General features: G+C 37.5%; 1 protein-coding gene across 3 annotated transcripts in view; it reads left to right on the plus strand.

The window, feature by feature from the left end:
* NALCN (sodium leak channel, non-selective) overlaps positions 1 to 17,603 on the plus strand; it is a 431,975-nt gene that overhangs the window by 189,735 nt on the left and 224,637 nt on the right. For all 3 annotated transcript variants that reach the window (XM_075199955.1, XM_075199956.1, XM_075199957.1), the window contains 3 exons: positions 3,255 to 3,397; positions 3,500 to 3,604; positions 14,751 to 14,837. In XM_075199955.1, the coding sequence (XP_075056056.1) occupies positions 3,255 to 3,397; positions 3,500 to 3,604; positions 14,751 to 14,837 (335 nt within the window). The remainder of the gene's footprint in view (positions 1 to 3,254; positions 3,398 to 3,499; positions 3,605 to 14,750; positions 14,838 to 17,603) is intronic.

Raw genomic sequence — 17,603 nt, forward strand, 5'->3', positions numbered from 1 at the left:
ATGGCGCGTAACTTAACTTAATTTTGAATAGTATTGTCCGTACAGTCTTAGTTTACACCAGGCCTGTCCAACCTGCAGCCCTCCAGATGTTGTGAAACTACAAGTCCCAGCATGCCCTTCCAGCTATCAACAGGTTGTCTACTGGCAAAGCATGCTGGGGCTTGTAGTTTCACAACACCTGGAGGGCCGCAGGTTGGACAGGCCTGGTTTACACTTTCCAATGTGCGGGCGGCCACCAATCCCCAAAGACCAGAAGGTGTCACTGGAAAATACCTAGAAATGAAAAGAAAGGGATATGGCGCACAATAGTGTAGTATTTAAGGATATAATATGGAAATCCTTTAGGTGAGATAGATGTATGCGTACCAGACTGCTATGTTTTTCAGACACTTCAGAACATCTTTCCCAAGAATGCAGGATCATCCAGAATTAGGTTTCACCCAGAAAAAACCCCAGAATAAACCAGAGATAGTGTTTTATCTTTTAGTAAAGCAGGGCACACCATTCCCACTCCAGTGTATAAATGTGTACCAGAAAAGAATATGACTTATTTTAGAATCCTAAGCTTGATTTCTTCCTGAAAGTCCAAACAGTGCATCACTGCACAAGTGGTGGTCCCAGAGCATCCTCAGAAGAGTAAAGCGGAGGGATCTGTATCAGATGAATTTCCATGCCTGTGTTCATTACTGCTACCACTGCACCCCTGTTACCATGTGTGATCTGTTGTGTTCCCCGTTTCCCCGTGGACTATAGACCAGGATAACATTCTTATAGGCAAACCGAGGGGGGAGCGGGGTTCCTAGTGCCTAGAAACCCCCCTCCAAGCCTGGGGTACTGTATAATTGAGGTGGCTGGACCCTGTCCCCGCTTCCCACGGCTCTGCTTGAAAAGGGAGAGCTGCGTGCACCTAACAGTAGTGCATGCAGCATTACCATTATATATTAGGGGGATAGGAGGAGTTGGAGAGCAGCCAAGCACTGTCTAATATTATAGCCATGCATGCTGGTCAAGCCCACTGGTGGCCCCTCTACAAATCCTGCGTTTGCCCCTGTTTCTGTATGCATATATCCGTTATATGCTTTGATTATACAGACCAGCATATGGGGAAATAAACAATGGAGTTTATACAGAGATAAACTGTACATGAATGCATTCCTCGGTGAACTGATTCCCAAAGGCTATTGCATAGGAGCAAAGAGTTTTCTTCTATGTTAAATCCAAATCTGTAAATGCAACGGATCATACATGGGATAAATATGTTCATGTGAAAAAGCTCTTCTAGTCAAAGTTGTTTATTATTCAAATTACAGATATTTCAAAAGGCAAAATTTCTTATGCAATGTGTGCTTTCTTTAATATTTCAATACAGAAATGCATAACTGCTCCAGATAAAATCTCACTCTTTTCATAGTCTGTTCATTTATTCTAAAACTCTTCATTTTCCACTTTTCCATACATTGTATTTTGATGCCATTGAATATAGGTAATTGTACGCACAAATAATAAGTCTGTTTTTCTTGTTTTAAACCACAGGAGCTGTTTATAATCTTTAAATTACAAGATTTACTGATTTTCACTGTGTCAGTCAAGCTTTGCTAATCATGGTAGAAATACTTGAAACAGTCTCTCTCTTTTTTTCTTTCTTTTTAAGTAATAGTTAATTCAAAAGAAAATAATCAGTTTATAAGGTACTCAAATGGGAACAAGTGACTATTCAGCTTCAGCTTGCCTCTTGACAAGTTTCATGTGAAACGTAATGAATGGTTGTTAGTGAATACAAAAAGAACATAAACTGTATGTATTAACTTCACAATCCACATACTATTAATGTGTGTTAAATAGAAATTCCACCTCTCCAAGCGTAAGTAGATGCAAGTGGCAAATCCTCACACGGATGTAAGCGTATGCTTTTTTGTGTGTTTATCCGCCTTACAAACTTGCATAATTTCGGTTAAGCAAACAGGCATAAGCCCTACTCACCATTAGTCCCTTTATGTGTATTTAGGCAGTACATTTATTAACATAAATGCAGATCAGTTCTGTGGCATTGTTTGCTTAATCTATAAAAAAAATAGCTTTTTTTGGTTTCCAAATTTTGTACAACAGTCCTTGAAACGGATTACAGGTAGTGCTAAATCTAATACATCTATGCATCAGGAGACTGAATTGTAGAAATTAAAGCATTAGCAATTACAGAATTGTAATGGGAAACATGGACATTGCATGAAGACATTACAAAGACTACTGTATATGATCAAATCAGTTACTTTACAAATAACTAAAGTCTATATGAAAAATTAGAGCTTTACACAATCCTTCACATGCAGAGAGTCCAAGCACAGGATTGTTAGTGTCGTGGACGGGCTATGCAATAGAGGTTTGTCTTACTGTGTGTGGTCTACAAATATTATTCAAGTCAAGCTTGACCTGACTGAACTACCATTAATGGATCAAAATATCCAGGTTTTACCATAACTGTACTGTTTTATCAGGTAAATATTTAGCTCAGAATGCCTTTTAATTCTGATTCACCAATATTCAGACTCGCTCACCAGTATCACTCATCAGGTATTAGTGGGAATAGACATTTTAAACTTGTTTACTACTTATGCCACCAGTAAGGAACCACTTGTTGCTTTTAGATACAGATTAGATGGGCCATATCTGCCATAAGTCCCTCATCTGAAATGGGCATATTTTGGGCAGGAATGTTGACAGTTATGCATGAGTTTCAAAATGATAGGAGTCCCCAGGGTTCATGTGGGGGTCAGTAATGTAGGTCTTAGCTAAAAAGTATTAGAAAATATTTAACATTAAAAAAGAAATGAAATAGTCACTAAAATAGTAGTGTTTAATGTATATATGGTTGATTAAAAATAGTTTTTAAGAGTACCTAAGTAAAGGAGAAAATCTATAATGTAATGTTGTCTTATGATAGTGTATATCGAGGCATTTTCACATAGCTTGTACTGTAGCAGTAGCTGTTCTTTACATCCACTTATATTACTAGGGACATATCTATTGATATTAACGGTTCAACCAGTAAAAGATGAATACATTTGAATCTACCTACATATTGTTTTCTGCTCCTCGTGTAACATACAGCATATTGAATGTATTATCCTGCCTGTGACTCATGCAGCATGATGGAGATTCTGTGAAGGGAATATGTATCAGTACATTCATGTATCCTAGGATACAGCATCTGCTAGTTTGTCTGCATATTTTCTTAAAAATCCGTTTCTCTCCTACAGGGACCAGCATATTTACTGTATATGAAGCAGCATCTCAGGAAGGGTGGGTTTTCCTTATGTACAGAGCAATTGACAGCTTTCCCAGATGGCGCTCCTATTTCTATTTCATTACCCTCATTTTCTTCCTTGCTTGGCTTGTTAAGGTATTGTATAATTTATTGTCTGGATTCAATGCAATTGTCATTTCTATTAACCAAATGACTGTTCTCTTCTAAACACTGGAAACTTTTTTTTTTTTTTTTTAGAATGTCTTCATTGCTGTGATCATTGAGACCTTTGCTGAAATTAGAGTGCAGTTCCAACAGATGTGGGGTTCTCGAAGCAGCACCACTTCAACTGCCACCACCACGGTAAACCATTCATAACTATGGCTCATTTTTCTTTACAGTGCAAGTTTTACTTTGCAATTGTCATGGAATTCTTATTCACATATCTGGAAACTGAGAACTGACATAGGTGCAGGTATCTAACAAGATATTAATGAAAACAACAATCAGGATCTGGTCAATTTCATTATATAGTAGTATACAACAAAGTAAAAGGTTGACATTTCAGATTAAATGCTGTCTGAGTATAATTTACATAAATAACAAAGAATATGGGCATGTGCCAGATTTTCAGGAATTTCAAGTGCCCATCAGAATGGTTACACTTGCCAGTTCTTTATGAATGTGTGTCCAATTCAATTAAGAAATGAAATGTTTAAGTAAGATAGGAATAAGCTATGGCCAGTTGTGGTGCAACAAAAATAAACAATATGAAATGATCTTGGGTATCATTCAAATTAATAAGGAACTTTATACTAGGATCTGGTGGCTTTCAAGCAGGTCCACCAGACTATAGTATATTGCTCTGTTGACCACGCTTGTCTGAGTTTAGGTAAAACCACTGACGAACAAAGGTAATTAAGAAACTTTTAATTAAAAAACAATTTGACCAGTGCTTCAATTAAAAATAAATAGCAATATAAACACCTCTCATACATTGCATATACATTAAAAATTAAATCAGTATATCACATATATACATCCAAGTCAGTGATCAGATACTATTATGCCTAGATTAAGGCATATAAACATCTTATGCTAAATATGACCAGTGATTACAATAATATATGTATACATATATAATAGATATAATGAAATATATAATACAAATGTGTATTTAAAGTATTAATATAAGAACCTAATTGTCCATGTTTTATAAATGAATAATGATACTTTTCCACTGATGTCTCCGAATCTATTTTATATATCCATCCCCAGTAGTAAATTAAGCAGGAGTTTATATATATCAAAAGTACTGCCAGCATAAGGCTTATTGAAAGAATGGATATAGAGTGAGCCATTTAATACAGTTCACTGCTCACGAGACTGACCCCTTGCTGCGGTCTATTGAAAGTCATCCCAAGCTTATGCCCTTCTGCTCCATATGAGATTTCTGTCCTCCCTGAGCTTGTCTTAGGATACCTGCATTGCCGTTTGACAGGTAAATCGCTCTAGTCAAACTCTCCTCCTCGGAGCGGGTCTGAGCAGAAAGGGATATAATTTTCAAGATAGCCACCAATAGTGAGTAGTGAAACCAAGATTTGAATAATACAAGGCAAGTTAAAATTTGTCCCACTGTAGATAAATATTCTTGCCACTGACTTCATTAACATGCTCACATATACTTATATGGGGTTCTTGACCCACGACTTGCTAGGGAGATCACTCCTACATCAGTGCAGTCCGCTAAGGAATAGTCACAAATGCTGTCGGTGTGGCTTAAGAGGATTGTGCCATGGAAAATATTAGTAGGTAGAAATCCTCCAGAGTTTTAGGCAGAGCTCACATGAGGTATAATATAGATGATGGCTTTCACCACACTGAATGGTAGTTTATGCTGGAGTACACAACAAATGCAACTTTTGTATCTAGCAGTTACTGTTGCAAAACTAGATATATATTTTCAAGATCAAGAAAGTGGCCCAGGTGCCAGACATTGAGAATATATTGTCTGTAAAGTGTTGCATAATATGATTGACACTGTATAAATAATAATAACAACAGAGGGAAGGTATTTACAGAAATGGAGAGTAGGTCATAGAGAAACATGGTCAAAACTGAGAATTATAACGTGTGTAAATTCTCATGCGTTTGGCAATCCACAAATTGGTTCTTTAAATGTTATATCTGATTTTCACTTGTCTATACTTTTCCTATTTATTGAAATACACTTCAGATAATTTGGATAAAGGACAGTAACAAGATACGAAACATACATCTAGTGTGTCACTCATCTTCCTCTGAGTTTTCCTGTGCTGAATTCTAATACCAAAGCCTCAGGACGCAGAGCAGCCAGGGAGGGATATAGATCTATGGTTAGACTTGTGCTCCAGGATAACGTTGAAGGAAAATTGAAAATATCTTTGCAAGACATATACTGGATGAAATGCTGTTTGCAATATGTCAGATTTTGTTCACCAAGACATTTGCTTAAGGTCAAATGATCTAAAGCACTGTCCCTTGTGGTCTTATGTGTCAATTTCGTTTTGCATCACACAGCTGGTTTATTGTACAGCTGATAGCCATGCTAATGCCACCGTGAAGACAAACTTCCTCTGTGGATCTGGGTGGGTCAGAGTGTAGGTCCAAAGGCTGATCTCTATAATGTGGTTGAACCTGGTGTTCCAGGCAAATAGTGTGTAGAAAAAATAAATCAATGGGACATTATTCATTTCATAATCAGGTAACTGCAGATGTTTTAGCCATACACAAATCCCAAATATTAACAGCAACTTGGCATTATCTATTTCTTTTCTACTATTTAAAACTATAGCTTACTATACTATACTAGAACACATACTTGTTTTACCCTTTCTAGTACCACAGAGCAGCATGTAAAAACAGAATGCAACAGATTACATTAAAACAGCATGACAAAGAACTATATATTCGGTAGCTGCATGGAATGCCGTAGAATTACATATAGTTAATCAATGCAACATATATTATCAATAATTTGCCAAGGGTACTAAAATTGTATTATGTAAACAAGTTCATGTAATGGTGAAGAGTGTTGTATTCTGTTTGGGGCAGGAGCTTCACATTTTTCTGCCTTGTTCAAAATGTTATTGCCCTCCGTCACATTGGAAAAATGCAGTTTATGACTCTCCTTTCATGCCCAGTGCAATATGGACATATCAAGTGCAATGTGCTTTGTATGGCACATACTGTAATACAACACATAAATATGCATTTAGCCTATGAGACATGGAAATAAGGGAAATAATGTAAATGGCAGATTCAAATTTCCAGCATGTTTTGCTACTGTATATCTTACATGACCTCCAAGTCCAGCACATATAGTCATATGTCAGCATAACAGCCTTATGCCCACTGGATACAGCGCCATTTCCACCAGATGTAGTCACATGCCAAAATACCAGCCTTATGCCCACCACACACAGTACCATGCTGGAATAACAGCCTTATACCAACATATACATCTGTACACCCACCCTACACAGTCCATGACAGCATGGGCTACTGACCCAGAAATCACTCATTGTGGACAGGTAGTCACAATAACTCTGCTGGGCACTTCTATCTCTGCCTGAAGGTTCTCTTGGGTGTATTCCATTAGATCAGACCCTCCTACTCCTGTCATCTGTGGGAGTATATGGAGTATTTTTTTTGAGCAGCCAGCAGCCAGGCCAAATCATCAATTTAATGTTAGATAACCTCCAGTAATAAGTGACACGTCTAAAAACAATATCACTTTCAGCTTTAAAGATTTAATTGCAAATATAACAAATATGATTTTGACATGCGGACAACAGTTAGAGATGGCTGCACTTTAGATCGGCTCTATGCCCTGCTTCCCACATAATCATTTGTTTCACAAATATAAAACAGTTATTAATTTGTTAAAGCAGTGGGAAATTGCAAAGTAATGTCAAGGAATGTCATCCCAGCAACGACAGGGCTGTTTGGAAGATCTACTAGAGTAGATTAGTTCCGATAATTAAATTATAGTGAGATCAACATTCAACTGTTGTTGCCATCTCTGTTCTTCCTTGGTGATATCTGTGGCCTTCTTGGTTGCAGCAGCCACAACTTCTGTGAACAAGGTGAACAAGTGTACTGGCCCTTTGTACAGCAGTGTGCATGATGCCTAACAAATGTACAGGGCACATAGCTACTTTCAGCTGGTGGATAACCACAAGAGTACCCATGCAAGACAACAATGAAAGCCTTCACCAAAACCAGGCCAGGAAAGAGGTTTAGTTATGTTAACTGGTCATGGTTGCAAGGAGCTGTCTTAAGATTTCTGCAACTAATTCATCTTTTATGCCTCTGCTGTAAGCTCATTTTGGCAGTGCCATCTTTACCTTCTGTTTTATGTACTTCTAATAATAATAATAATAGTAATAAGAAGAAGAATATGAAACATTTCAGACAAGCTACCTAACTGAGAAAAGTGACATGTTTGATGATCAGTTTACACTTTCATTACCTTTTGCTTCAATAATGCAACACAAGCAAGTATGTTAAAGCTTTTAGGCTCTGTGCCCTCTGGCATCAAAAATCCTGCCTTTACCTAGAGGTTGTTAACGCTGGTAAAAGCATGTAAATGAGTCTGGGGATAAACCTGTTTCCGATCCTATGACCCACTTACTCTTACATCTGCAATAAGTTAAAACTAAAATATACAGCATCATCATCTATTTATATAGCACCACTAATTCCGCAGTGCTGTACAGAGAACTCATTCACATCAGTCCCTGCCCCATTGGAGCCTACAGTCTAAATTCCCTAACATACACAGAGAGACACAGACAGAGAGGGAGAGACTAGGGTCAATTTTGATAGCAGCCAATTGACCTACCAGTATGTTTTTTTGGAGTGTGAGAGGAAACCGGAGCACCTGGAGGAAACCCACGCAAACACGGGAAGAACATACAAACTCCACACAGATAAGGCCATGGTCGGGAATCAAACTCATGACCTCAGTGCTGTGAAGCAGAAGAGCTAACCACTGAGCCACCGTGCTGCAGTATGTATTTTATTCTACATAATTATTTAGATTAATATCAACCTTTTCCATAAAAGCAACCCAACACATAGGAAACATATAAAAAACTATTAAATTATAGTTCAGCTCCCATAAAGTCATGTTACACAAAACGTTGAATGGCTAAATTAGTCCTTTCTCATGTTGCACTACTTTTTGAAGTGATTCTCAAACAAATCTTTTGTCTTCTGACGACTTGGTTGAATATAAATCTTGCCAGTCTTGTATTAAAAACATAAGTCCCACAGCGCACTTCATATAACAAAGTAAATTGTTGCTACAATCATTAAGATATGCTGTCCCGAGCCAAATGAGCCTAAAATATTCATAAACTGCGCCCCCCTTCAGCGTTGCACCCTGGGCAGTCGTCCCTCTGGCACAGCCCTAGTTACAAACCTGGTGCTGTCCACAGACTGGACCAGATGGGACCGGATATCCTTTGGAGTTAAATAAGAACACACAGGAGAAGCCTGGTTAGTATAAACTATAGCTTTATATGGAAAAATGTAATATCAGACATACAGTGTAATTCTCGGTATTGGTTTCTAATAAAAGGTAGATTTAAGACCTTAGGAAATACAAAGCGTGTGGAAAATGATTATTAGCAGCATCTGCAAGTGGGGATACTCTCAAATGGTTTTGCAGTAGTGCATTGTGGGAATTAAGATGTGCAAGCCTTTTAAAAAAAAAAAAAAAAAAAGCATCTGGCCAATCACATACAAGTCATCAGCGGGTGGTTACTCTGATGACATCTCCCTACTTATATGTGATTGGCAAGAGACTTTTAAAATTATGCCATTGATGACTGTATATGTCCCCATGATAAACACATATAATTCCATCTTTTCTGTTTCCTTCATATTTTTTGTCTGTGCCCCTCCCCATGTCTTTTCTCTTTATCTGTCTCATTTACTTATACCTGCTCCCTTTGTTTGCCCCATGGTTCTTGTCTGTCCTTCTTTGCCCCAATTTCTTATATCGTGGCTTTTTGCCTTGTCTTCATTTTCCCAATGTGCCTCCTTTTCTGTGTAACCGCTCTTTCTTCCTCCCTCTCTGTTCCACTTACTACCCACAGTGGTACTCACCACTGGGATGATCAGTGCAGCCTGGGTGCATTACATGACGTGGTGTAAAGTGCAGTCTCTGCAGTACTTGTCTTTTCTGTGACATACACAGGAAGTCCTGACCATTATTCATGATGCACTTGGTCTTGCACACAGTAAAAGCCAGTCCAGCACTCTTCCCGGGTGGTGATGCAATCAGTAGGGCATTGTGAGAGCTTCCCTGCAGTGGACAGTTTTGCCGAGCAGCGCAGCCTGCTTAGCTGTCAAAAATATTTTCAAATGATGCCCCTTTTCAAGGGAACTTTGGCAGCAAGATCAAAGCCATTATTGCCAGCCTTTAGAAACAAACCCTTTCAAATATTTAAAAATAGTTGTTTAGATAACCTGCGGCTTCATTGATTTCAACATACCACAGCTTCCACAGTGCTACCCCATTGATCTACCACCCTGCACAGTTTGCACATTCACACACTCAGCGTCCTGGTTGTGTTATATGTCTCCTACCTTTCACTGTATATTTGCATCAAGTCAGCAATTCTTGTAAATTGTTCATCTTCCCACGGATTATTTACTCATTCAACTCTTGCTTGCACATTTTTTTTACCTTTCAGGTCATTTAACATTCTGTCGATCACTTTATTCTATTTTCCTTAAAGACATTTAAGAACTGCTCAACACCAGGATATTTAACCTCATCTGCAAAACCTACCCAACAACCAATTAACCAAATGAAGCTGGCTATTTTGCCTGATGTTTCACTGATTGTTGTGTGTAGGTTTTAGGAGCTGGGAAGTGTAAACTGAGCTGACAGGTGTTATATTTGCCAAATACATGCAATAGAAGAATTTGTAAGCAGTGATAAATTGAACATTGACCAAATCATCAAGGAGGATGCATGGTGGCTTAGTGGTTAGCACTTCTGCCGCACAGCACTGGGGCCATGAGTTCGATTCCCGACCATGGCATTATCTGTGTGGAGCTTGTATGTTCTCCTTGTGCTTGCATAGGTTTCCACTTGGTGCTTCAGTTTCCTCCCACACTCCACTAGAAGGTTAATTGGCAGCTACCATATCGACCCTAGCCTGTGTGGGTGTGTATGTTAGGAAATTTAGACTGTAAGCTCCAATGGGGCAGGGACTGATGTTAGTGAGTTCTCTGTATAGCGCTGCAGAATTAGTGACACTAATAAACTGATGATGATGAGGATAGGAAGCAACAACAGTAACACCTTAGCCACGGCCGATGAGAGGGCTTTTATCAACGGCAATTCAGTTAAAGTGCATGATCAAATGATTTAAATGCTGGCAGAATCAGACTGCAAGGACAATGTGTGGAAGGGTTGCAGGCAGACAATGTTATTCAATCTCTTACAATATGATTAGTGATGTAAACACCCCTATTAATAAGGTTGTCAGTACTGTCCAATACAGACACATTCCCTGCCTCTCCCTTGTCTAAGCCCTGGTATACAGAGTACCACCTCTGTAGTCTGGACAGGATTCTCGGTATAGGTTCTTCTATTTGTATGGACAGCTGCAAAGTACAATGTCTCTTGGTGTAGTTTTCAATTTCTGTTCTTATTGTGTATGTATGGACTGCTGATTAAAAAAAATTGTGATAGTAAATAGGTTTTTATCTTGGAATATCACTAGTAATATCTATAATGATTTTGATTAAAAAGCCATGTTTTTAACAAACTGTTAGTTTAATAGGCTATATGCAGTAAGAAAATAATGTTAAATGTAATATATGAAATCCACATTTACTATTCAGTGTTGCTGTCCATAAACCAAGACAATTACTTTAAAAAAATACTTTTAAAATGTACTTTATTGTTGAACAGTGCAGAATTAGCATTTAAAGTGTACAATTATGAGTCTACACTCTTTTTTTGATGATGGTCTGTAGCAGATCAACATTTTATAGAACATTGGAATGAAATAATCACTGATCTTAGAATTAGAGATGAGAAGTTCAAAAACAGAAAAATCTGAAAGAACCAAATTTTGGGGTACCTAGTGGAATGGAGCCATGGCTTTTTCCCTCCAAATTCGGATCTGAGAAGTAGACAAAACTTAATTTCTGAAAAAATGTTGAATCTTGCGTGTTTTGGATCACAATCTTCTATATATAGCCCTCCTTCCTGTTCTCAGCTGCCAGTTTAGAATTGATAGCATGTGGGGAGGTACATTTATGGAATTTTGTGCCGATAAATTGGGTTTGAGAGGATGAACAAGGCAATCAATGTGTACTGGACTATCTTTGATTTTCCTGCAAAAATCTTTAAAGTTTATTTACAGATCACAGTCTACTGGAGTTGTGTGTTAAAGTGGGTTTGAGAGATTGACAATCAGTGACTACTGGCAGTAATACTAATATAAATAGTAAACTACTTTAGGAGTGAACAAAAATACAAAGTATTTCTTGCTTTTCAAATTCAAATGTTTGAATGTGAAGGCTATTGTGTAAGGGGCATTATCCAATCTGTACCAGCAATAAGTCAAAAGACAGGGTGCTGGTTTTGACAGCACAACCCCCCTAAAAAAAATGCATTTTTTTTTTTAACAAACCAACTGTATTCATTTGAATGATATTACGGTGCAGTGTCGGAATTACAAGGTAACAGTCCCTCCTTTCTCATTGAGTAGTTACCTGGTGTGGTGGCAGCTACAAGTAGCTCCAACTTCACCTTTACTCCCGTTGTCAATTATGGATCATTCTATAGATCAGGAGCGTACTGGCACTAGTAGTACTGTTTCAACCTGTACTAATAAAAAAGGTAATGTGGGAAGAAAGTGTAAAAAGAGCGCTCCAAATCCAAACAATATTTGTCAATCTCAGAGAAAACATCAGCTTTTGATGTAAGTATTAATGGAGGAGGTAATGATAAATGTGGTGGTTTGTCTAAAAAAAGGAAAATAGCTAACATTCCATACACTGCCTGCAGTGGCAAGGATAGGCTCAAACCATGGCCACTTTTTGTTAGTGGTGGCCCTTCTTCTGCTCATGCCCATTGCAACATGGTTATCCATCTTCTGTAACCTCCCATGCACCACCTTCCAAAACAGCCACATCAGTGCATGAAAAGAACACTGAGACTGAAGAACACAGTGGGGACAAAATCCCCAGCATGCACTATATAATATCCCTAAACTGTATAATGTCCGTGTATGATTACATTGTGGCTTAGAACTGTGAAGGAAAGTTACTTTTTGTATCATTTGGCAATTTGCTATCTGTGTGAGAGAGATCACTCACCGCAATGTTAGGAATCTTCAACATTAAACTCAGATACCCACACGGAATAACAGCATTGTGGTATAGCATTAGAATGTGGCATAGTCATAGTCGGTGAGGGATACCTAGTCTATTATAACTACCTACGTACTTATGAGAAAGAGTTTATCTATGAACCAGAGACCATTTTGTGTAGCAATATCAGAAAACTCAAAATTATCATTTAATCAAAAAGTAGGTGAGCACAATTTACAGCTTCCCTATCAATGCTCTGCCACGTATGATTCACTGTTGGTCCAGTCTAAATGGGTATTAATCTGTTAAATACCAATATAAATACTTACAACAACCCAATAACTTCAGGACCCAAGACCATAACTAACAGCTCTTTAATAAATAATTGTCAAGGATATTATTGCGGCTATAGTTAGCCTACACTGATTTCCATCTTGAGGACATATTACAACGTACTCTTTAGTTAAATAGTATAAGAATGAGATTATTACCAACGTACGTTTTTAACTCACTTTACATATTTTAATAAATTCACTGAAACACTATCTTCATTGAGACAATATAGGTCTATATTTTAATAAAGATCAATAAAGTTGTGTTTTTTAAATTATTTCAAACTATAGGTAATAAAATTAAAACTGTTTAGTGTTTGTGCACCACAATATAACACTTGCTCTCTCTTCTGCCTTTGTGATCTATTTGTATCCAGCCAGATCGCTGCAACCTTTGGCCAGTATTGTTGAAAATATTGACAGTTGTGAGGAGGTATTCATTAGAAAATAGACTGTAAATGAATATTAATGATAAAAGTACTAATGTAGGAACAAAACAGCTCCAAATAACATGATTGTACCTGTTTTGACCATTTTTAATGAAATTGAGGTCCAACACTGAAACACGAGTGTGGTTTTGCCAGAACCAAAACGTGAAGATGATTTTAGAACCAAAACCAAAACCAAAACACGGGGGACTCTGCACAGCTTTACTTAGAATGCTCACATTTTTAGGCCCCACTAGATTTACTGAATAACTCATATTGAGTTAATGGGAGAGATCTACTAGCTGAAAAATAAATATCCATGGGGTTTAATTATAATTATTGTTTAATAATAATTATTTATATCCTATTACTTTCCGCTGTACAGCTTACAATCTCAGTTCCCTTCCAAACAGGGCCGTCTTTCCCATTGGGCACGCTGGGCAGGTGCCTGGGAGCCCTGCAGCCCAGGGGGGCCCTCCGGAGGCAGGAAAAAAAAACAAACCCTGAAAAAAAAGAAGAAAACACTTACCGTGCTGTCAGCTGGCGATCCGGCTCCCTCCCTGGTCTCCTCCTCCGTCGCGCTGGCAGTGCATGTCGGGCGTGACATCATCACGCCCGCCCGACATCCATTGCGGGGCGCGACGGAGGAGGAGACCAGGGAGGGAGCCGGATCGCCAGCTGACAGCACGGTAAGTATTTTCTTCTTTTTTTTCAAGGTTTTTTTTTTCCTGCCTCCGACGGGCCCCCCTGGGCTGCAGGGCTCATATATATAATCATTTTTATTTTTTTTGTATATATAGGGGCCCCGATGCACTGCTGTGCCCGGGGGCCCAAGAGGTTCTTAAGAAGGCCCTGATTCCAAACACACAGACTAATACATTTTTGACTGTAGGAAGAAACCTGAGCACTTGGTTGACACCCACGCAACCATAAGACTAACATACACACTCCACACAGATAGGGCCCTGGTCAGAATTGAACTCATGACCACAATGCTAAGAGACAGCAATGCTAACCACTGTACCACCATGCAAAGTTAGATTATGATTTAGATTAATTTAGATTATGAATGTCTTGAATGTGCACTTTGACTGTAAAATCCAGTGTCTGATTAGTTGCAGTGCTAGAGTACAAATTCTGATCCTATATACAATGTTAGTAAATGTCTCCTAAAGAAATGGTCGTTGTTCGTGTTATTAAAACACATTTTCAATTTTAAAATTCTACAATAAGAAGACAATGTATTATTAGTGAAGACCAACATACTGAAAAATAAAAAGTGACATTTTCACACACACTTTAAGTATGCACGTACAGTTAATAATATGTCTTCATTTATGTCGACCTTTGTTTCTTCTCAAGATGTTTCATGAAGATGCGACTGGAGGATGGCAATTAGTTGCTGTTGATGTGAATAAGCCCCAGGGAAGAGCTCCGGCATGCCTGCAGGTAACTTGTAATTAAAATAGTCATTGTGTAGGCGGTGTGGGATGGCTGTAGGTGAACATCGTCTTTGAATTCATCAAACAGAAAATGACAATACTGCTCATACTGCATATACATAGTTGTATAGTTGCCAAGAGACGCACATTTTCAGACAGTCACATGTTTTTAAGGATTCGTCTGTGGTGGTGATCCTGTTTTTTCAATATAGATTAAATATATGATAATATGGTTCTTCTTATGTAAATTAAATGCAGTTATATGTACATGTTCTTATTATATCAGTGTTATACTGTAATATTTATTGAAGTAAGAGCATTTAAAAAATAAGCTAAATAAATAATCCAGTAGCTAAAATGGATAAGGAGCTTATGCTAGTATTTAAAGATGTTAAACACTTGCCTGAATTTCCCAATGAATGTATATCTGTTTTTATTGTATTTTGATGATTTATTCTTAATCCTGATTAATGATACATACAAAATACTGCTAAAACTCTGACGAGAATGTAAAATTTTTTGAGATGTACTGACTAATTAGTCCAATGCTGAAATACAATATAGCATGCAATCATGAAATCCGAATAAAATTAGAGATGATTGATTATGATCAAGAGTCACATGTCTTAAAAGCTTTTTCAGTTATAATACAGCCATAAGAAGACTCGTGTGTAATGTCTCTTGATTCACATTGTTTTCCTGAGTGATGGAGAGTGAAAAGGAAGATAGTTGATTTCCCATTAGATGTAATTAATGTCTCAATATGTGTTTATATTTGAATAGGCATTAAAAATCTCTTTTCTGTTCTCCAAATGTGTCTATGTACGTTAATAAAAATGAAAGGATATATTATTTAATAGGCTGATATTTAGAAATATTAGTTATGTTGTTGATAAATGTTCGATAAAATTTATATATACTGAGAAAATAATTTTTCCTGGCAATCATGCCACCTGCTGCATTAAATATGTGCTCTAAATAGCCATACTTAGCAGTTAGACCAAATGTGACACAGGACGCCAGCACAGCCAGACTTCCCTTCCTGCTCACATGAGAATGATGGCATTTTTAGAAGTGTATGTGAGCTGATTTAATAAATAATGAACATGACTCATGCCTGCCTGTGTTAGTGTTAGGTTTAGGGAAGTAGCAAAAATAACGCCTATAAGTAGCGTTGAGGACAGACTTAACAGGAATAACCATGTGTAAAACTGGACACTGTGTTTCTGTGAAAGCATGGGTTAATGAAACTACCTGTAACAGCTTTGCAAGGACTAAACCACAAAGCATCACTGTTTTTTTATGGATGCTAGAAGTGGATGTTTACTTGCAAGTAGTTCTGGGGTGTCCTGCATAGCTATAATATATTGGTAATCAATATGTAGTTTATACTGTGGAATTAAATGTATTTGGTGTAGACCTGGAAATGTTGTGAGCAGATAAAAACAGAGAGTGAGGTCTTTACTCTCGTGATCATGTCCCTCACTTCCTTGGGGATCATGTAATGGACTATGGCGACTACCCTGAGCTACTGAGGCTGGTTTGCACCATATTGCTTCATATTGTTAGATCAGCAAGACTGAAAGATAAGATAAAAAAAAATTATTATTTTCCTGGATTCTCTGACTAGTGATCTTTTTTGTGACTGTGCATGTATATGTGTGTGTTTAGCTGAAACTTTAATGAATTAAGATATCAGTTGGAGTGGTCATTACACAAACAGGCAATTAAAGAAAGCTAGATAGTGCTGCTGGTGTCATCATCATCACCATATATATTTACAATAGGCCTCCAGTATGTGCTAAAGATACTACTCCGTGGAAGCTCATCTTATTAGGTCAGATCTCCAGGAGGCCTGCTAAACTTACATGACATGACCTAATGTACTGCCCACCCCTGTGCTGCATCTCCAGTCTTTTCTGTAATAGACTAGAATTTTTAAAATAGTAGTGGAGTTCCACTATAAAAAGTAATTTCTCCATTGACCTCAATAATAATATATTTCCTATAGTAATTTGTTGCATCTGGACTGAGTAGGTTTTATTATTATTATTATTATTATTATTATTATTATTATTATTATTATCGTAGATTTGTAAGGCGCCACAGCGCCATAAAGTATGGAAAACAGTACATACATAAAACAAGGACATACAAGGCAGACAAAATAAATGGAGACATGAAAATAAAGGGTATGGAGGACCCTGCTCATTAGAGAGCTTACATTCTAAGTGGAAGAGGGCACAGCTGAAACAAGAGGAGCAAGTGTGGCTTAGAGTGGGTAACCCTTTTCTAGGGAAATACTGGTCAAATAGGCAGCAATGCTTTTTTGGATTGAGAATGAGCAAAATATACCTGAGGTTTGATGCGACTTTCCAGGAATAACTATAAACACCAATATTCCTGGTCAATGTTTTCAAAGTGCACTAAGTACACTTTTATAAATATGTGAAAAACTGCAATATGGTTATTATCCTGTGTAAGTATCTGGAAACATTACTTTTTAATTTTAAAGAAAGATCAGCAGTAGCAACAGATGTCCTCTAAAATGTATAAAAGCGAGTAGCTAAACTCCTAATTTGACAAGCCAGTGATTATACAAAAATGATGTCAGGCGCTTAAAAAAAAAATGTTAAATATATATATGACCAGGAGCTCGCTGTACTTACATTAGCAATAGTCTTTATAATTTGGGTTCAATATCATACAGTATATATTTCTCTTGTTTTCTTATGTTCAAAAATATCCTGTGTAAATTTATTCCAGTGTGTAC

Source organism: Mixophyes fleayi, chromosome 2, assembly GCF_038048845.1.
Source record: "Mixophyes fleayi isolate aMixFle1 chromosome 2, aMixFle1.hap1, whole genome shotgun sequence".
Classification (NCBI taxonomy): Eukaryota; Metazoa; Chordata; class Amphibia; order Anura; family Limnodynastidae; genus Mixophyes; species Mixophyes fleayi.